The 22,050-nt window shown below is 40.0% G+C and overlaps 1 protein-coding gene across 6 annotated transcripts in view; it reads right to left on the minus strand.

Annotated features, from left to right (window-relative positions):
* ppp2r5ca (protein phosphatase 2, regulatory subunit B', gamma a) overlaps positions 1 to 22,050 on the minus strand; it is a 181,578-nt gene that overhangs the window by 111,011 nt on the left and 48,517 nt on the right. For 4 of the 6 annotated variants that reach the window (XM_043697390.1, XM_043697388.1, XM_043697387.1 and 1 more), the window contains exon 3: positions 17,168 to 17,330. In XM_043697390.1, the coding sequence (XP_043553325.1) occupies positions 17,168 to 17,330 (163 nt within the window). Of the gene's footprint in view, positions 1 to 640; positions 846 to 17,167; positions 17,331 to 22,050 lie in introns of those variants that run through there. The other 2 variants (XM_043697394.1, XM_043697392.1) reach the window with 1 other exon arrangement.

Genomic DNA, 22,050 nt, shown 5'->3' on the forward strand with positions numbered 1-22,050 from the left:
TTAGGTCCCATCTTGTACACAACATTCCAAAAGTTTGAAAACAAAACAAGCAAAACACTCCGAGCTTGAAATACATTCAGCAAGATAACACCGAGACTCCATCAAAACACTTATGTAATGATACATTAAATATGAAATATATGTATTTTGCTTTAAAAGGACAAAACCGTACTGAATAAATGAAACGGTGCAGATTTTTCTCCCGCACTTGAAAGTAAGCAGGCAAAAAAAAAGTTATGTTACAAAACAACCTCCGAAAAGATCCAAACCTGGGCTAAAGCCCAGCCCCCAACAATCACTCAACCTCTCCTAAAGGCTAATGACCTCACTTCCTTTGACATCAGCACGCTTAGTTGGGGGATGGGACAGTGACAGCAGAAAGCAGCAAACTCAGATTCAAGATAGGAAGGAAATGCTTCAATGAACCAGAGCTGCCTTACTAATCGTACAATTGAAGCCTATTACAGAATTTGCTCTTTGATTTTAAACAAGAGCAAACAACGCCCTGATGGAATACAGGCTTCAACAGAATTGCTCTCCAAGTGCGCACTTCCTTTATTTCTAATCTCCCCTCACAAAAGCACCGCACGAACAGATAAGCAAGCGTAACATTCCACTGCCGCATACATTATAAACCCACCTCGAAAATGAAGAAGGCCCGTGGGCTGGAAGGGCCCATTCGAACTGGCTGCATCCACCACCATCCTGCTACCAGCTCTGTTACATGTCAACATCTAGCCTATACCAGCAGAACTAGCTATTCCTTAAGGCAAGAAAGCAGCTTCCATTTTAGCACAAAACACTACGAAAATGAAGCTACACCGAAGGGAAGAGACTAGTTAGTGATGTCAGCACCTCGCAGAAAGCTGATTGGGTAGGAATGACTACATTAAATGACAGTAACAAACTGCAAATAGAAAGACATTTCTGATTGGCCATGACTGTGCATTCAGTGTATACATTGATCAGATTACTGTTCAAACTCTGTTCATTACCCAGGTTTAATTTGGAGCAAGAAATTAATCCTTCACAGGAAACACAAATTTTAAATATCAGACTTGATTTCTTGGGATATACATTTCAGATTTTGAGAGACATTCATTTTCATTATTGTCCTCTCAAGTCCTCTCTTATTTCAAATGAAAAATCCATTTCACATATTCCTGAATCCTTTCATTAGATCACCATACATTGTTCAGCTGTAACGGGAAATTAAAGCCCATCAGGCTTTGGAAATGTCCAGTTCAACCAAATGAATCAATTCCTAAGCAATGGCACTAGTCTTAAATGACCGCGATGCATTTTCGCCATCTGAGGTTTGAATCCATTAGATTAATTGTTTCACCTTCAAACCTGACATACCAGTTGACCCAAACAAACTGAAAGAAATCAAGCAGTTACTTGAATTTTTAAAAATCATGGAAAGTTCCAAACCAACCTAGCCATCATCGGTGCCAATTATCTCCCAGCCTGAAATACATCAATCTACCAGCACTCTTTGATTCCCTGAATATTCCACTTCATATCCTTACTGTCTGCCAGTCCAGAATTGCAAGTTTCCATCTCTTTTGTAGCTCTTTGTCGAATGCTGTCCAAAAGCACACATAATAACTCAGTCAATTTAGGAATTCAAACCAGTTAGTTTGACATGATGTGTTTTTGATTAGCAGATGCTTTCCAAACAAAAGTCTATTTTAATGCAAATTATGATTTCCAATAACTTCAACATCACCAATATTAGGATAAGTACAATGGAAATAAATTACTTTGAATTGGAAGATGAAAAAAAAGACAAGTAGGAGTAATTTATAGCAGGGTAATTACAAAGAAATAAGGGCAGAGCTGGCTGGAGTGGACTGGGAAAGTGAATGAGGACTAATGACAGATTTTTAAGTCAATAGCTCATTTCTCTTGCCAAAGACACATTTTAGAGAGGAAAAAAAACGTTTAGGAAGGGGATAAGCCAACCATGGTTAACCAGGGAAGTTAACATCACTATCAAATTGAAAGAAAAAAAACGTGGAAAAGACTAGTGGTAAGCCAGAGGATTGTGAATATTTTTAAAAATCAACAAAAGACTATCAAAACAAAGGGAGAAAAAAGCTTGCAAATAATATCAGGACAAACAGCAAGAGTTTCTTTATTTATATAAAAGAATCCAAAGTGAACTTAGGCTCCTTAGAGAATGAGGCTGGTGAATCAGGAATAAACGCTTTGCATCAGTCTCCACAGTAGGAGACATTTATAGTATTCTCTGACTCTATAATCAAGGGGCAAAAGGAGGAGAAGTAGTAAATACAATAATATCACTAGAGAAAAAGTGCTAGGGAAACTAAAGGAACTAATGGTCTATCAGTTTCTGGAGCTGATGGAATGCATCCTAGGACATTAAAAGAAAGCACCTAAAGGGATAGTGGATACACTGGTGGCAATCTTTCTTAAAACATGGCCAAAGGATTGTAAACCTGCTAATGTAACCCTTATTTAAAAACAAAAGGTGACAAAAAAAGCACTGACTGAAGGGCTGTAAACTAAAATATAATGGGTTAACAGCCTATGGAATCCCACAGCATGAATCAAGAACCAAAGAAACAAAACAGAAGTTGCTGGAAATGCTCAACAGGTTTGGCAGCATCTGTGAAGAGGAGTCAGAGTTAACGTTTTGGGTCCAGTGAACCATCCTCGGTTTTTTGGTTTTTTTATCAAGTACCAAAAAGCCTGGCTCAAACTGCTTTTGCTAGACTAAAACTGTGGCATAAATAACTGTTGATTGGGTTAAAACAAATGATGCAATTGCAAACTGTTGTATATCAAGATGAAGCATTGATTGAGCTAAAAGGATCTTTGAGTTACATACTAACTGACAAGAAGAGGATGCAATAAGGATGACATTTGAGTAAAGGATCTTGGAAAAGGGATCAGCGTGAACAGCTCCCAGCAGCTGAACTCATGATTAACACTAGAAGACTACAAGCAAAAAGACCTGGAAGAACCTGACCAAGCATCCATGAATAAAAGTATCATGATCCCACATGAGTGTAATGATCTAAAACTGTAAATTGATTAAACTTTTCAATGAGTCAGACCTGACAAATCTACGAGAATTCTTTAAGGTGGTACCAAAACAGGATAAAGTGGAGGTAGTAGATTTAACATTTTTGAAATTCTGTAAGATCTTTGATAAGGTACTACACATTAGGCTACTTAAGATCCCATGATGTTGTAGGTAGTCTATTATCATGGAAAACAAAAAGTTAGCAAATAGAAGACAGGATAAGGGGACATTTTCAGGATGGCAACCTGCAACTAGTGGTGTGTCACAGGGATCAGTGCTGGGACCACAATTATTTACAATATATATTAATGACTTGGGTGAGTAAAGTGAATGCACTATAGCTAAGCTTTCGAATGACACAAAAATAGGTAGGAAGGCAAGTGGTGAAAATGACACAAAGGGTTTGCAGAGGAATACAGACAAGTTAAGTGAGTAGAAAAGAAAATTTGGTAAATACGTTTTCACATGATAATCTGAGGTTATGCACTTTGGCTGGAAAAGTGCAGGAATGGAATATTATTTAAATGGAGAAAAGTACAGAAAACTAAAGAACAGAGGAATTTGAGAGCCCTTGTCTATAATTACAAAAGACTAGCATCCAAGTCCAGTGGATAATACAGAAGGTAAATAGAATTCTGGACTTTATTTTGAAGAAATGGAGTATAAAAGTAAGGAGGTTTCACTAAAACTATACCAGATACTAGTTGGATCATGGCTGAAATATAGTGAACATTTTTAATCTCCTGATCGAAGAAAAAACTTATTGGCATTAGATGCAGTCTAGAGAAGGTTCACTAGGCTGATATCAGGTATGGAGGGACTGTCTTATGAAGAGAGATCAAGTAGGTAAAGCCTGTATAGGCCGTTCTGCTTTAAGGCATGTTTTGCTAATGTGAATTCGCTATAACGCGATTGACGAATTGGGGACACTGTTTCTGTAGCACAAACTTTTAAAGCATGTGTTGGTTATAAGGCAATTCCAGCCCCATTAGTTTAAATTATGCTGCTAATATGCAATTTTTGTATAACACAGGATTGTATGAGAACAGAACTAACACGTTACAGCAGATCTGACTGTACTCATGGCCATTTACAAGAGTAAGAGGCAACTTTACAGGGTAGCTGCAAAAAGGTTGGGGCAACTTTTTCCACGCAGAGGGTGGTACGTGTTTGGAATGAACTGCCAGAGGAAGTGGTGGAGGCTAGTACAATCGCAACATTTAAAAGGCATTTGGATGGGTATATGAATAGGAAGGGTTTGGAGGAATATGGGCCGGGTGCTAGCAGGTGGGACGAGATTGGGTTGGGATATCTGGTCGACATGGACGGTTGGACTGAAATGGTCTGTTTTTGTGTTGTACATCTTTATGACTCTATGCTAAAGTCTCAATCCAGAAGGCATAAATTCAGAAAAAAAGGTTGCATATTTAAAACAGAGATGAGGAGGAATTTGTTTCCTCAGAGGATAGCGAATCTGTGGAATTCTTACTGAATAGGCTGAGTCATTAAGTAAATTTAAAGCTGAGATACACAGATTTGTCATCAGCAAGGGTATCAAGCGTTATGGGAAAAGGCAGGAAAAGTGGAATAGAGATTTATCAGTTCAGTCATGATCTTACTGAATGGTGAAGTAACTCAAATGGACAGAATGGCCTAATTCTGCTCCTATGTCTTATGGCTGATGAGCCTTTAGTTTTTTGATTTACCTTTCCTTTCTTGAATAAAGTCATATACATTAATAAGGTTTGAAAGACCTTTTTTTCCCCTCAGCAAGTTGCCACAAACAGGACTGCGATAATCATTAAATAATTTGTTGCTTTGAGGTGTAAATATTGGTCTAATTGTCTTTAGCAGCAACCAAATGTTCATCTGCACCCACTGTGGGAGAATCTATAAGGGCAAGGATAAACCTGACTAGCCACCAGCAGACCCGTAACTAATGATTTCAAGCTTCCTAAAATCTACGTCTGCAAAAGAAATTCCAAGAGATTAGTTAGTACACTAGGGATAACACCTCTGCTCTTCTTTGAAACAGTGCCAAAGGATCTTTTAGATCGACCTGAGCAAATAGAGGTTTGGTTTAACTTTTCGTTCCAGCAGTGCTCCTTTGCAACTGCACTTGAATGGCAGACTCAACTTTTGTGCTCAGCCACTGGAGTGGGATTTGAACCCAGAACCTTGTGATTCAGAGGTGAGCACCTACCTACTGAGCTACAGTTGCTGCAGATAGGGAAGCATGGCATTTCAGAAAAAGGAGTTGCTAGATTGTGGGTTGCAGCTTTCAATTGGGAGTTAACTCAGCATTGCCTATACCTTTCAACTCAAACACTACCCTATTACCTTCCCCATATCCTCACTCCCATTTCGATTTCTACCTCACTTCCTTTGAGTTACTTATTGAACATGTGTATGCTCTCTTCCAATTGACTGAGACTGAGATTTACGAGGGGACAGAAGAACCTGGTTCTTATCCAGACCTGGGCTTTAGCTCCATTTTAACCTGAACAGCAACATACAGAAATAACAAAGGAAAGGAGAAAATGAACTAAAACGAGAAAAAGAACAAACCACAGCATTAAGAGTCGATGGCGAGAAAAATGACCAAAGGTACAGATTATGAGCTCTGCAGTTCTGTTCCACAGTGTACATGGGAACATGTCTTAGTATTGCAATCCACAGGCATGTGCCAACTAAACTACGTAAAAACACAGTTTTTGGCTGGTCCACATCAAAAACCACGGGGTTGCCTAACTGCCAGTTACTTACTGACATTGTCCTCCTTAGAGAATGCATAGCAAGAGTACTCAGAACCAGCTCAACCAAAGTGCATGTGGGTATTTGTTGAGTGTCCTGTTGAGAATGAGATGAAACCCCTTTACATTAAAGTAGACTGCTGAGTTAAATAAATAAAACTGCTACTCATCATCAGCAATTAGCAATAGTCTGCAGCTTGAACTCTGAATGCTGCAAAGCATCAGAGAAGAGGAAAACTACTTGGACATTTTGCTCCAGGAGGCAGTAACATCTCTTAGGTTAGATACTGCACGTTTGGTTTGTGGCCAGGGACAATTATTAGTGGGGCTAAGGGAATATAGTTCTAATTCCATATTATAGCTTAGATGGTAACCAGTATTTGTGACTTATTTTAAGAATATATATTATAACTGAAGGAAATTTTAATTTATTGAAGAAGCTCGGTGGAAGAAGCTCGGTGAAAGTAGCCTCTCTCAGGCTACCCAAAATTTCACAAAATATTTGCTGCATAGCTTAGTCAATGCCTTTAGTGTTATGAACTTCTTAGAGACCAGATAAGTGTTTTTGTTTAAAATCATGAGGGGCATGGATAGAGTGAACGGGCAAGATCGCTTCCCTGGGTAGGTGGGCATACATTTAAGGCGAGAGGGGAAAGATTTAAAAGGGACCCAAGGGCCAACATTTTCATGTAGAGGGAATGATCTGCCAGAGGATGTGGAGGAGACTGGTACAATTACAACATCTAAAAGGCATGTGGAAAGGTATATGAATAGGACGGGTTTACAGCAATATGGGCCAAATGATGGAAAATGGGACTAGATTTATTTAGGACATCTGATCAGCATGGAGTTGGACTGAAGCATCTGCTTCATCCTGTGCATGCTATGGGTCTATGACTAAAACACTGATATTTACTAGAAGAATGAAGCCACAAGGTTCACAGTTTGAAAGAAAGAACTTCATTACATCAAAATCAAAGAACATGAATACTAATCATTACACTAACTAGTCAGTTATGCTAAAGGCCTCAAAAGTACAAAGGACACACTTATATTTGAAACTAAACACAACTCAACTTTCCTTATGCCTCCATTTGATTCCCTCAAAACCGCACGATAACCATGCAGCTTGAGTTCTGTTTCAAAGGTTCATATAAGGTTTAAGGTTTTTTGAGCCCAGTATATACTTCTGACCAGGTGGTCCCTGCAAATCTCCTTCAATTGCCCCTCTCAACAAGTGTGTCACGAGCATCTTAAACATGGTCACTTCAGGTCAGAATTCTCCTAGTTCGAATATTCATTAACTCCGAAGTCTTCATTTAAAATTCTATCTCCACAGCTTTGTTATCCCTGGAAGTCAAACCCACTGCTAGTACTCCAATTTCCAAGAATTTTAAGCTCTTCTATCATTAAATGGCAAAATGTACTTTAATACAGAGGCACAGAATCTGTTTTACCACTGCACGCAAGTACAGCATATCTCAAATGATTCAAGATGTTCACAGTACAGAAGGCAACCATTCAGCCATCATGCCCATGCCAAACAATTAACTTCCCTCACTCCATTTAGAAAATCTTGGTCCGTAGCTCTGTAGACTATGGCGAATCAAACAAATATCTATGGCTTTTCAAATATTTATCATTTTTGATCCAAAAATGCAAATCACATGCATAACAAGAAGGAAATATTTTTGAAAATACAAATTGTAAGTTTAATTCAAGGAAAGGTTTCACACAGGAAGATCACATTTTTGCCCTCTTATAAATGTAGTCCTGCTAAAAATGGCGATGTTAATCTTTTAAATTATCTTCAATAGGGTTGACTATCTAATCTGGTTATCATCTGGTACAGCTGGTGAATATGTTTAATTGAGCATTCGCCTCTCTTAGCTATTGGAAATGACAATTGATAACCAAAAAAAGTTGTGTTCTTACTTAATCTACTTATAATAGCTTACTGAAATGTATTTTTGAATAGTTATTTTACATTTATTATCCTCTGCTGCCATTAAAGATGGTTTCTCTCTGCTGCTCCACTGAGGCAATGTTATGAGGTCAGAAGCAATTGCTGTTTTTTGGACTGCAAGAAATGTCTCATGCTTCTTAAAAAAAGCTAAAAGTTTTAGTTATCAAAAATATCTATGCTTGAAAACAAATAGAGGTCAGCATTGCGTTAAACTTAGAAAATAATTTGGGGGGAAACTGAACGTGGCTACTTAGTGCATTTTATTAGTTTGCGTGTTTCACAAGTGTTCCTTTTTCCCCTCAGGATAAACAGTCAGAGTAAACTGCAGTTTCCTTTACATCTCTTACAATTGAAAGATTTCGATTTGATAACTGGCTTTGTCAATTCTTCAACTCCAATTCAACTTGTGGTATTGATACACCAAGTTTTCTGGCAGTATTATATAAAATTCAAATTACATTTGCAATAGCTAACATGTTAAATTCAAAATGTCAGGTCATAACACATTAAACACTCCTGAAATAAGATTTTTAATGCCATGCTGAAATTAATATTTCAATCCAAAGTGTGAAAATTATAAATTGATAAACCCAGAAATTGAGCTTCCAACATTTTTAAGCGCAAAATTAATGAGAAAAGTCTCAAACGCATTTTCTCACTAATATTAACTCCCCATTCTTACTCTCTACCAACACACTTTACTCACACCTTTCCTTTTGAGAAATCTTGCTATCTATTTTAAATTTCTAGCTAGCTTCCTCTCATACTCCAATGTCTTCCTTCTGATTAATCTTGTAGCCCTTCTCTGCAATTCTTCATATTCTGTCCAACCATTTGACCTGCCATTCATCTTTGTGCAAGATATGCTTTTTCCTCAGGTTGGAAGCTTTTCTTAATTAATCACAGATGGTGGGTATTCCCTTTAGAATTTTTCTTCATAGCAGAGACATATTTATTCTGAAATGTCCCCTTAAATGTTGACCACAGTTTGTCTATTGACCTATTATCTTGCCTAACACTCTAGGTCACTTCACTAGTTCAGCTCTCATGCCCACACAATTGCATCTATTTAAATTTAAAATACTTATCTTAAATCCACTCTTTCCCCCTTCAAACTGGATGTAAAATTTAATCATATTGTAGTCTTTTATCTGGGCTGCCTTTAATCTGAAGTCATTGATCAATCCTGCAACATTACACAATCTCAAGTCAAACCTGCTCTTTGGCTGGGCCCAGGCTCCATTACGCGAGAAAACTCTAAATCATTGTATGAACACATCATATCTCATTTTTCTAGTTTGATATGTAGATGATATTTCTATACCTTAATCATAAGCACCCTATATTCATTCTTGTATACTTTGTGTGTTCCATATACTGAATACTGCTGTGGTTCTGTTCGCTGAGCTGGAAGTTTTTGTTGCAAACGTTTCGTCCCCTGTCTAGGTGACATCCTCAGTGCTTGGGAGCCTCCGGTGAAGCGCTTCTGTGCTGTTTCCTCCGGCATTTATAGTGGCCTGTCCCTGCCGCTTCCGGTTGTCAGTTTCAGCTGTCCGCTGTAGTGGCCGGTATATTGGGTCTAGGTCTATGTGTTTGTTGATGGAGTTTGTGGATGAGTGCCATGCTTCTAGGAATTCCCTGGCTGTTCTTTGTTTCGCTTGCCCTATAATGGTAGTGTTGTCCCAGTCAAATTCATGTTGCTTGTCGTCTACGTGTGTGGCTACTAGGGATAGCTGGTCGTGTCGTTTCGTGGCTAGTTAATGTTCGTGGATGCGGATCGTTAGCTGTCTTCCTGTTTGTCCTGGACAAACACATAGACCTAGACCCAATATACCGGCCACTACAGCAGACAGCTGAAACTGACAACCGGAAGCGGCAGGGGCAGGCCACTATAAATGCCGGAGGAAACAGCACAGAAGCGCTTCACAGGAGGCTCCCAAGCACGGAGGATGTCACCTAGACAGGGGACGAAACGTTTGCAACAAAAACTTCCAGCTCGGCGAACAGAACCACAGCAACGAGCACCCGAGCTACAAATCTTCTCACAAACTTTGAATACTGAATACTGTTAGGAGGCCTGAAGACTATTCCCCAACACACTTCTTTAGCTTATTAATCTTTATTTCCACCCAAACCATTCAGACACCCTGATGTCCTGAATCAAGAAAATCTATAACTATTGCACCAGCGTCATAATTAATTGTGCTACCCCTTCAACTTTACCTAGCTTGCTATTCTTCTCAAATGCCATATGACAGTCACACGTAGGACCAAACCATAACATTATGCAGTCACGGCTCCAGAAGTTCTCTCAGATCACATTTATTTACTTTAATTTGCACTATCGATTCATTTACATTGTTATGAATGCTACGGGAATTTGATTGTGCCTTTTTGTTTCTTGCCAACATCTAGCCTCGACTGTCAGCGTATTCTTAGGTCTACATTCTATGCACTTTTTTGCCACCTCTGGCCTTCATTACCGAAATTACTATTTGTTTTCTTGCCTTGACTCTATTCTTTGATTTGCTATACCTACCCAAGTTTAATCCCTCATCCCCAGTGTTAAGCTTAAATCCCTCCCTACTTGCTTGATTGCGCAGTTTTCAGGAACACTAGTTCTACAACTGTTCAAACTGACCCAGTCCCCACTTCCTCCAGTATGGATGTCAGTACTTTTTCCTCAGGTTGGACGCTTTTCTTAATTTAATTAATCACGGATGATGGGTATTCCCTTTAGAATTTTTCTTTATAGCAGAGACATACTTATTCTGAAATGTCCCCTTAAGTGTTGACCACAGTTTGTCTACTGACCTATTATCCAGCCAACTCCTCCCGTATAATCTTTGACCCTTGCATTCATTTCAGTAATCTTATGTGCCCTTTGCCAACTGATGTGGTTCAGGTAATGATTCAGCAATTAATATTTGAAGTTCTCGTCTTCAGTTTTGTACATTTCTCCTTATACTGTCTAAACAGGACCTCTTCATTAGACCTACACCCATACAGTTGGTATCTACATGGATCATGATATCTGGATCCTCCCCACCCTTTCAAGTTCTTATCCCTCCCTGAGTAGATGTCCTGAAACCTGGCACTGGGTAGACAACATAGCCTTAACTTATATTCTTAGTGTGTAAATAGTGTGTAGGCCTATTTCTCTCTGGTCCTAGACTTCCCACAAAGGGAAATAGCCTCTCAGCATCTACAGAAACTCCCTACAGAGCAAGTGTCAACCTAGTGAACCTTCTCTGGACTGCAATTATATTTTTGCATACTTAAGGGCTCCAAAACTGCTCACAGTATTTTAGGTGTGGTCTAACAAGTGTCTTGTAAAGTTTTAGCAAAACTTCCCATTTTTATATTCAATTTCTTTTGCAATAAATGAAACATTTCATTTGCCTTCCCTACTAACGGAACTCGTATGCTAGCCTTTCATGATTATGCACAAGGACAGTCAAAATGTTTGTGCTTCAACTTTTCTCCCTTGAAGCAATATTTCATTCCTCTATTCGACCAGCCAAAGTGCATAATGGCACATGATATTTCATCTGCCAAGTTTCTGATCACTCACTTAACCTGTCTATATCCCCAAGTAGGCTCACCACTTGTGTTTCCACCAGTTTTTGTGCCATCCACAAACATGTATATTCACTTCTGTTAGCCAAGTAATTTATGTATGTTGCAAATAAGCGTGGCCCCAGCACCAACCTCTGTAACATCTTGGTATACCATGGTTAGCTTATCTGCTTCCTAATGACAGGTTGCCATTGTGAAAATACTCCATTTATCTCAACTCTTATTGACTAGCCAATTGTCTATCCATGTCAATACACTATTTCTGACAGGGTGGTCTATTAATTTTAATCAATTGGCCTTCCAAATATTACACCTACTAGGTCCCTTTTATTATCCAGCTTGTTAATTAAAAGAATTCTAATACAGGGGAACCTCGATTATCCGAAAATTGGATTATCCGAAGAGGATCTCGAAGTCCCAATAGAAACATTACATCAAAGACGTGTTTCCAGCAGTGAGCGCGTCTTTTATTTATAGTGATGAAACAGGCACCGTCTCCAAATGGCTGACATCCCACCCTCTCTCTCCCCACACTTTCCCTGGAGTTCTACAGAGGGGTGCACCCTAACTCGCCTCTGGCTTCCCAGGAATAATCTCTCCAATATTGTCCTGTACAGGGCAAGAGTATGTGTGTGTGTCTGTGTGCGCTCGCTATTTGGAGACTTACCCCACAAAGGCAGAAATCTTGTTTTTAGTGTACAGTCCGGATTCCCCGGAGAGGGGCCGGGGGAGAGCAGTGGTGGAGGGCTGTGTTGGGGGCGAGGGCTCGCGTACTTTGTGCTGGGGGGGGGCCAGATTGGGGGCGGAGGATCACGCGCTGTGTGCTGGGGGCAGGGTTGGACGTTTGTGCGCTGCTGCAGTCTCCTGAATAGGGAGCAGACTTTAAAACTTTTAATAGAGTTTCCACTGTAAACATGCCAGGTGAGATTTCCTCTTCATGAAGCCACAGTGACTCGACTTGATTACATTAGACATTTCTAATTGCTCTATTACGGCCTTTAGAGTAGACTATCATAGGGGGAACGGTGGCTCAGTATTAGACTGCTGCCTCAGCGCCAGACACTTGGGTTCGATTCTAGCTTTGAGTGATTGTCTGTGTACAGTTTGCACACTCTCCCAGTGTCTGCGTAGATTTCCTCTTTGAGCCTAGTTTCCTCCCAAAGTCCAAAGATGTGCATGTTAGGTGAACTGGCCATGCTAAATTACCCATAGTGGCCACAGATGTATACACCTGGTGGATTAGCCATGGGAAATGCAGGATAATAGGGACAGGGTAGGTAGTGGGCCTGGGTGGATTCTCTTCAGAGGGGTAGGTGTGGACTCAATTGCCCAAATGGCCTGCTTCCATACTGTATGGATTCTATGATTAACTGGCCTAAAGTAACCTCTTGGTTGTCTTTTAAAATAAGATCATTACATTGGTAGTTTTTCAATCCTTTGTGACTTTTCTAGAATTGAAGGGTTACTACCAGTGCATCCATTGTCTTTGTAGGTGCATCCTTTAAAGTGATTCCTGATGAAGGGTTTTTGCCCGAAACGTCGATTTTCCTGCTCCTTGGATGCTGCCTGACCTGCTGTGCTTTTCCATTATCACTCTAATCTTGACATCCTTTAACATCAGTCAAGTCCAGAGGATTAAGCCTTTAGCAGTTTCTGTAATATATTTTCCTCAAGTAATAGTTAGTGTTTATTAATAACAATAAAAGGATATTCTATATTCTTTTCTATTTCCTCTCACCCAGACCCCATTTTGCCACTTGATTTGGTATTTTTTGATTGGCAATCATGCATTCTACTGTGAAGACTGATGCAAAGTATTTAGTTAACTTCTCTGCCATTTCCTGGCTCCATTATTATTTCCTGAACCTCAGTTTCTAAAAGGCCTAGGTTCACTTTAGGCTTTCTCTTTTTACATATTTAGATTTTACTATCTATTTTTATATTACTTGCAAGTTCACCTTAAAAGTTTACTTATTCCCTCTATTATTTTTGTTCCTCTTTAAAAACTTTCCCAATCCTGTGAATTAACAACTAACCTTTGCCCAGTGTATGCATTATTTTAGAACATAGAACAGTGCTGCACAGGAATGGGTTCTTCAGCCCATGATGTTGTGCTGAACATGATGCCAAATTAAACTAATTCTTTCTGCCTTTAGTCCATATCCATCTATTTCTTGCACATTCATGTGCTTATCTAAAAGTCCCTTAAATGCCCCTATTCTATCTGCCTCCACTACCATCCCGGAGTGTGTCCAGGCTCCTACCTGCATTAAAAAAAAAGTTTGTAAAGTGCCTATTTTTAAGATGACATTTTCCTCCCGTGCGACTATTTGTTCTTTCCAATCTGGTAGTTAGACACACTTTTGTTGTCATTCTCACATTCCAATCACATAATATGAACTAACAACATCCTTTCGTCCCTTGCGCTCCAACCACCACCTACCTCCTCTAACTATTGCATAAATGCTGCTCTCTGTACACTTCATTTCAATTCTAATGAAGAGTCATCTAGACTTGAAACATTAACTTGCTTTCTCTCCATGGGTGCTGCCTGACCGCTGTGATATCCTGCAATTTTTGTTTCCAATACAGGTTCCAGCAACTGCAGTAATTTGCTCCTACCCTCTCCTTCCTGCCTGTCCTTTCAAAGTCATCTATTCCTGAATATTTAGATCCAAGCACTTATCTTCTTGCAATCAATACATAACTAACACAATGGAGGCTTGTGATTATTGGAGATCAATAATCTAAGTTACAGGATAATCATCACAGGAATTCCTCAGGAATTCCAAACACTTTGAGCTGCTTCAATGATCTTCCCTCCAACATAAAGTCAAAAGTAGGGATGTTGATTCATCATTGTCCAACATTCAGCACCATCTGCGGCTCCTCAGACACTGAAGCCGTTGATGTCCAGCTATGTGAGCTCCAGGCATTGATCATTTTGAACAGGAGAAAGTTTCACCATCATCCTTTGTCATTCAATGGTATTACCATGCTGAATCTCCCTGAACTTGGTGGTGCCGGTGTTGGACTGGGGTGGACAAAGTTAAAAATCACACAACACCAGGTTATAGTCCAACAGATTTATTTGGAAGCACTAGCTTTTGGAGCACCGCTCCTTTATCAGGTGGTTGTGGAGAATCAGATCATGATCACAGAATGTATAGCCAAATTAGTCCACTGTTATGGAGATGTGATACATTAAACAATTTCAGATCAAATCTTTCTTCTTTTAGAATGGGATATGCTGGTTTCTGTTGTTGGATATGTAAATCCCAGAACTTCTTTTAAATTGGATTCTCAAGATAGCCCAACTTTTGTAACAATAGGTGTGAAGTCTGTCTGTGTCCCAATGTCGAGTCAGATTGACAAGTCCTCTGCACAGTTTTACATGGATTCATGCAGTCTTTGAGCAAAATAAAATGTAAATCTGGAAAAACAAGTTGACCCCATAAACCTATATGCATGCATGTATAGCAGCGACAGAGTGAGTGTGAGAAAGAGAGAGAGAGAGAGACACAGACAGACTTCACACCTATTTGGAGGTGCCGATGTTGGACTTGGGTGTACCAAGTTAAAAATCACAACACCGGGTTATAGCCCAATAGGTTTATTTGGAAACACTAGCTTTCAGAGCGCTACCTCCTTCATCAGGTGGCTGTGGAGTACAAGATTGTTAAGTCTCTCATCTTTTAGAATGTCAATGTTGGTTTCAGTTCTTTCATCTGTAAATCCCAGAACTTTTTTTTAAAAAGTTACATTCCCAAGTGAACTTTAACAATAAGTGCCATGCCGTCTCAGATAATGCATTGAAGGTGTGAGGTGCCCTGCGTGAAGTTGTCTGTGCCCCAATGTTCAAACTGATTCCATTTCTAAAAAAGGGGATGTACAGAACCTTACATGGGTTCATACAGTTTTTGAGCAAAATAAAATAATTCTGCAAGTACAAATTCACCCCACAAACGTGTGTGTGTGCGCGCGCGCACACACACGCGGGGAGGGGGGTACGAGTGTGAGAGTGTGTGTGTATATGTGTGTGAGTATGAGTGCAAAGGGGCATAAGTCTGTGAGAGGGTGCATGTGTGGGTGAGAGTATGGAAGTGTATGTGTGAGCATATGAGAGGGGGTCTGCAGGTGTGTATGGGTCTATAGATGTGTGTGCGCGCATGTAGTGCGTGGAGTCACTTGTAGTGTGACATGAACCCCAAACCAGACCTTGGATTCATGTCACACTACAAGTGACTCCACTGCACTACACACACTTCTACAGACCCATACACTCACACAGACCCTGCCATATGCTCACACATACACAGCCACACTCACACCCACTCACAGACTTCTATCCCTTAACACTCAATGCCCCCACCCCACACAGACAGACAGAAAGATACACACACACACACACCCCCCTTCAAATGGTGTGGAGGTGCCGGTGTTGGACTGGGGTGTAGAAAGATAAAAATCACACAAAACCAGGCTATAGTCCAACAGGTTTAATTGGAAGCACTAGCTTTCAGAGCCCTGTTCCTTCATCAGGTGGTTGTGGACACCCGGATGAAGGAGTAGCGCTTCCAATTAAACCTGTTGGACTATAACTTGGTCTTGTGTGATTTTTAATTCTTTAAAGGATTATCTGAGACGACATGGCACCTATTGTTAAAGTTCACTTGAGAATATAACTTTTAAAAAAATTTCTGGGATTTACACAAGAATGAACTGAAACAAACATGGCCATTTTAAAAGATGAGAGACTTAAACAATCCAGGTCTTTTCAATATATCATTTCAGTTTCATCTGTGTGTAAACTTTTGCTATAAATTCCGTGTCTTACAATCTTATACTCCACAACCACCTGATGAAGGAGCAGCACTCTGAAAACTAGAGCTTCCAAATAAAAACCTGTTGGACACTAACCTGGTATTGTGTGATTTTTAACTTTTCAAACATATTGTTTGGAAAGCGGAAGTTCTGGGATTTACATATCAAAGAACAGAAACCAGCATATCCCATTCTAAAAGATGAACGATTTGATCTAAAATTGTTTAATGTATCACATCTCCATGACACTGAACTACTTTGGCTATAAATTCTGCGATCATGACCTGATTCTCCGCAACTACCTGATGAAGGAGCAGCGCTCTGAAAGCTAGCCTTGGACTATAACCTGATGTTGTCAGAATCCCCCCTAGAAAATAATCTAGGAAAACAAGGGTGGGTCTGGTAATTAATTATGAAACCAGGACAAAGGAGAAGGTTGATCCAACTTCAGGCAGCCAGGATGTGAGCACCACAATAGTAACCATATGGTACGATGAAATGTAAAAAGGAGAAAATGCAGAAGAGGTTTACCAGGATGCTGCGTGGATTAGAGCTATAAAACTAGGCAATAAAAACTCTGGATGGTGGAGACTGAAGAGAGACGGCAAAATTAAGAGAGACGGCAAAATTAAGAGATGTGAAGATAGGGTTGATGGTCAGAATCTTCTGCCCCAGAGTTGAAATGTCCAATACTAGGGCAGCATTTTCTCAAGGGCCATACAGTTTGGATTATGTTTAAGTTTGAGTCTTTGGGCGTGGAGCTTGAATTTGCTGCCTTTTGAATCAGGTGAGATTTCTATCATCATGAGCCATGGTGGAATAAAGAGAGAAAAGGAGGTTACAAACAAATGAAGCAGCATACAGAAAACCAGCAACATGGCAATTCACACAGGTAACAGAAATAATTTCTGATTTTTCATGTACATTACAGGAAATGTAAGAAGTTGATGTCTTCAGAATTAAACATAGAAGACTGAACAGAAGAAATACCTTTCAAAGGTGGTAATTTTTGCAGCTCCCTGTTGTTACTGATATTGAACCTGGAAGAACTCTGACGCTTTTCTTTCTTCACTACTGCTGTAGGTCCAGGAAACTTTATCTTTGTTAACTGTGTAGTTGGAGGGGTACTATTGTTGGGCCTCTTGTTTGAGATCTACAAAAAAAAATGTATTTGAGTCTTGAGAATTTTCATTGATGAACAGGCTAATGATTCAATGTCAAGATCTATAAATTCTTTATAGTCCAAATCATTCACAGCATTTAAAATATTGCAGTTCTAATTGTTGTTCAGCTTGCCTTCTCAAAAGCTGCAACTTCTTTAAAGCAAACTGACAGTAATTAACAGTTTTTAATTTCAATTGAAATTGAAGCTGATTTCAAGAATATTTCAAATGGTTGGAATGGAAACTAGTAAATGGCAATATTTTTAATTTTTCTAAAGGGAGGTCAAAACAGCATATCTAAAGTATGAAATCTAACATTAAAAAAGGCTTCATAAATGGTTCAGATCAGGTTAACATCTCCTATGGTTATAAAATAAGTGAACATAATACTTTCTGGAATATAATAGATAAATATTTGTCTAAAATAAAGAAAAACTGTTTTCATCAAAACTTAGTACTGTTTGAAATTGAACAAGCTTTTAACATAGCTGAGGAGAAAGTGAGGACTGCAGATGCTGGAGATCAGAGCTGAAAATGTGTTGCTGGAAAAGCGCAGGTCAGGCAGCATCCAAGGAACAGGAGAATCGACGTTTCGGGCACAAGCCCTTCTTCAGGAAAGAAGAAGGGCTTGTGCCCGAAACGTCGATTCTCCTGTTCCTTGGATGCTGCCTGACCTGCTGCGTTTTTCCAGCAACACATTTTCAGCTTTAACATAGCTGAGATCTACGAAACATTTCTTGCAGTGGCCCTTCTAAATGCTACCAAAAAGAATTAAAGCATACCAAAACTGCAATATGAAATATACTGACAAGAAACTTTCCAACAATTTGTTCTATATTTGCTGTCATATAATACAAATTTAATATTGACCAACTTAGATGAATATAACATTTGGAACATATGGCAGCAAATATAGATGAACTTAGACAAATCATGAAAATTACAGGAGGTTCAAGTTTACTTAATTTTACTGTTAACCAGTAAATCTACCCAAATATGTTGGAGTGCAGGTTCATAGCTCCTTGAAAGTGGAGTCGCAGGTAGATAGGATAGTGAAGAGGGCGTTTGGTATGCTTTCCTTTATTGGTCAGAGTATTGAGTCCAGGAGTTGGGAGGTCAATTGCAACTGTACAGGACATTGGTTAGGCCACTGTTGGAATATTGCGTGCAATTCTGGTCTCCTTCCTATCGGAAAGATGTTGTGAAACTTGAAAGGGTTCAGAAAAGACTTACAAGGATGTTGCCAGGGTTGGAGGATTTGAGCTATAGGGAGAGACTGAACAGGCTGGGGCTGTTTTCCCTGCAGCGTAGGAGGCTGAGGAGTGACCTTAGAGGTTTACAAAATTATGAGGGGCATGGATAGGATAAACAGACAAATTTTTTTTCCTAGGGTTGGGGAGTCCAGAACTAGAGGGCATAGGTTTAGGGTAAGAGGGGAAAGATATACAAGGGACATAAGGGGCAACATTTTCACACAGAGGGTGGTACGTGCATGGAATGAGCTGCCAGAGGAAGTGGTGGAGGCTGGTACAATTGTAACACTTAAGAGGCATTTGGATGGGTATATGAATAGGAAGGGTTTGGAGGGATATGAGCCGGGTGCTGGAAGGTGGGACTAGATTGGGTTGGGATATCTGGTCGGCATGTTGGGCCGAAGGGTCTGTTTCTATGCTGTACATCTCTATGACTCTATAACTATGTCCATTTTGTCATTTTTCATAAAAGCATTAAAAGTTTAGAATCACAAAATCTCTACAGGATGGAAAGATGACATTTGGCCCATCGGGTCCACACCGACCCTACAAACAGCATCCTGCCCAGACCTGTGCACAGCCCCAGTGCCCTGCCCTATCCCCATAACCCCACAATTACCATAGCTAGTCCATCTAACTTGCACACCCCTGGACACTACAGACAATTTAGCATGGCCAATCCACCCAACCTGTATATCATTGTACTGTGGGGAGAAGCTGTAGCACATGGCAGAAACCCACACAGACAAGGGGACAATGTGCAAACTCGACACAAACGGTCATCCAAGGCTGGAATTGTACCTGGTCCTTAGCAGTGCAAGCAATGTTAATCACTGAGGCACCGTGCCACCCTTGATTTTTTAATACACTCACAGGATGTGGACATCAGTGGTTCGCCCAACATTTATTGCTCATCCCTAGTTGCCTTGAGAAGGGGCTAATGAGCTGCCTAATTGAACTGCTGCAGACAATTTGGTGTAGGTACACCCACAATGCTGTTCAGGAAAGTGTTCTAGAATTTTGACCAGAGACGCTGAAGGAGTAGTGATATATATCCAAGTCAGGTTAGTGAGTGGCTTGGACAGCATTTGCAGGTGCTGTTATCATCATGTTATCTGCTGCTCCTGTCTTTTTAGATAGTACAGGTCATGGATTTGGAAGATGCTGTTCAAGAAGCCTTTGTAAATTTCTGCATTGCATCTTGTAGATACTACACATTTTCTTTTCTCAAATGCATATTATCAGCATGTGGACATGAAAATTGTTCCTGAATCTATTAATAGTATCTCATACTAGGTACATTCAACATATCAGGGTCTTCTTTTTCTTCTATGATCATCAACCTGATTAAGACTAAGAGCAGTGTTGAGCCATGTAAACTTCTGCGAAAGACTGCATGGCTGACTCATTCAGCAATATTACTACAAGTACCAAAAACAGTGATCCAAGTTTCTATATTTCCCCATGTACACTGAAGTCATGGTGGTGACCAATTAGGACCCAATGAAAAATATTCCAATGAGTTATTATTAGTTTTTTTTTTACAATTTGCAGTAGTGATATTGGCCTGTGGTTATCAGGCTAATTGTTCCTTGTAAAGACAAAGCAGGTTTGATATTGTTGACGGGAAAATCACCAGCATCGGAGTCAGAGTCGGGGTTCAATGACAGAGTTTATTGTACAAGGTGATATCGGAGCTCCAGGGAGAGAAAGACATCAACAGGACGGTGGTCAGCTGCGAGTCTTCTCTCAACCCATGGCACATGTCAAGATACTTTTATACATTTTCTGATATAATAGGTCAGTGATAAGGTTATTGTCTCTGTAACATAGTTTGTTTGTTGTAAACATTGCAGAATCGTTGATAGTTTCTATGCAGTCATTGTCAGTTCCAATGCAGCCTTTGTTAATTTCAGCACGATCGTTGTCAGTTTCAATGTCTGTGCGGAATTCCATTACTGTGTTATTGGGTGCTAATCTCTCTTTTGGAGAAGGACAATTACTGCAGCCTGGCTATTAGCACTTTGTTTTGAGTCCATATCAAACTGCTAGCAAACTTTCTATCAAAGGTGTTGGCTGGACCCAGACACTCCAGTGGGCAGTATACGCTATTCATGTGTATTCTCTCTCCCACCCACCTTAAACTAATCAATTAGGTTGTGAGTGCATTATGCTGGCATTCTGGTGGCCCCAGGCAGTTTGTGTGTTTGCTCTGCTGTCGCTCTCCAAATTGTGGTCCAGTGGCCATCTTGTGTGTCAAATGGCCAACTTATGGTTCAGCAGTCATCTTGTGTGTCCATGTGCCTAGTGTCACCCTGCCCCGTGCTATCTCCCACTTGAATATTAACGCCCATAACCAGTGAGAAATGATCCAAAGTGAAATAGGGATGTGATATTCACCTGCCACTAACGGCCTACTCCTTGTATTTTACGGCAGCAGCTATTTGGCTGTGTGCCCCTCCTTGTAGAATCAGGATACTTAATTATTTAAAGTCAGGCTCCCATACTGGAATTGAAGGTCTGATTTAAACTTCTGGTATATAAAGGTTTCTTTAGGAAAGTCTACAGTGAAATGAATGAGGGGATGTCTACCCCTCTAAGTAACTGTACGTGGCCCAAGAGGAATGGCAATTCTCCCAGTCCCTTCAAGAATGCCTTTGACCTCCCTCAGACCAAATTTCACCCAGCACTGTTGACCATTATTCAGTGGGACTCTCTTCACTAGGAATCATTAAGAACAGTTTAAGGATCACTTGGCTATAGCTACCTGTCATCAATGTTCCCTCTTATCTGTGGGCCAGAAAACGAATCAAGAAGTTAACAAATTCATACAGTTCAATAGTTAATATTGGGCTATTGTTTCCTCTTGAAGAGACAAACAAGATTGGTGAAATAAGCAAATTGGTTCATTGAATCATGCAACACAGGTGGCCATTCAGCCAGTTATAGTTGCATTAGTTCTTCAATGAAGCCCTGGGAGTATATCCCTGGCTGCAACTGTAGTCTATGTTCACTTTATTTAAACATGCAAACAAGGACAAAGTTATCCAGTTTATTTTGAAGCACCAATCCTTCAGTTACACTCGAAATCGTGTCCTTCCTTGATCTATCATAAAGCTGACATGTCTTAAACACTGCTTAAAAGAAACAAATTCCTTGTATCCAGAGAAGTAAGATGTGCTCTAGCTTCACAACCTCAAAATATTTCACTTTTTCTACTCGTCAATTACTATTTCAAATTTTGCATAATTTGATTGCTGTGATCAGGATGAAACATTGACTATAGATTATACTAGTGTGGTTTATATCTGTGTGGCCGTGAAATATCACGAACCTGTTGTGGTTCTGTTCGCCGAGCTGGAAGTTTTTGTTGCAAACGTTTCGTCCCCTGGCTAGGCAACATCATCAGTGTTTGGGAGCCTCCTGCGAAGCGCTTCTTTGATGTTTCCTCTGGTGT

The sequence above is a fragment of the Chiloscyllium plagiosum genome, chromosome 10 (assembly GCF_004010195.1).
Source record: "Chiloscyllium plagiosum isolate BGI_BamShark_2017 chromosome 10, ASM401019v2, whole genome shotgun sequence".
Classification (NCBI taxonomy): domain Eukaryota; kingdom Metazoa; phylum Chordata; class Chondrichthyes; order Orectolobiformes; family Hemiscylliidae; genus Chiloscyllium; species Chiloscyllium plagiosum.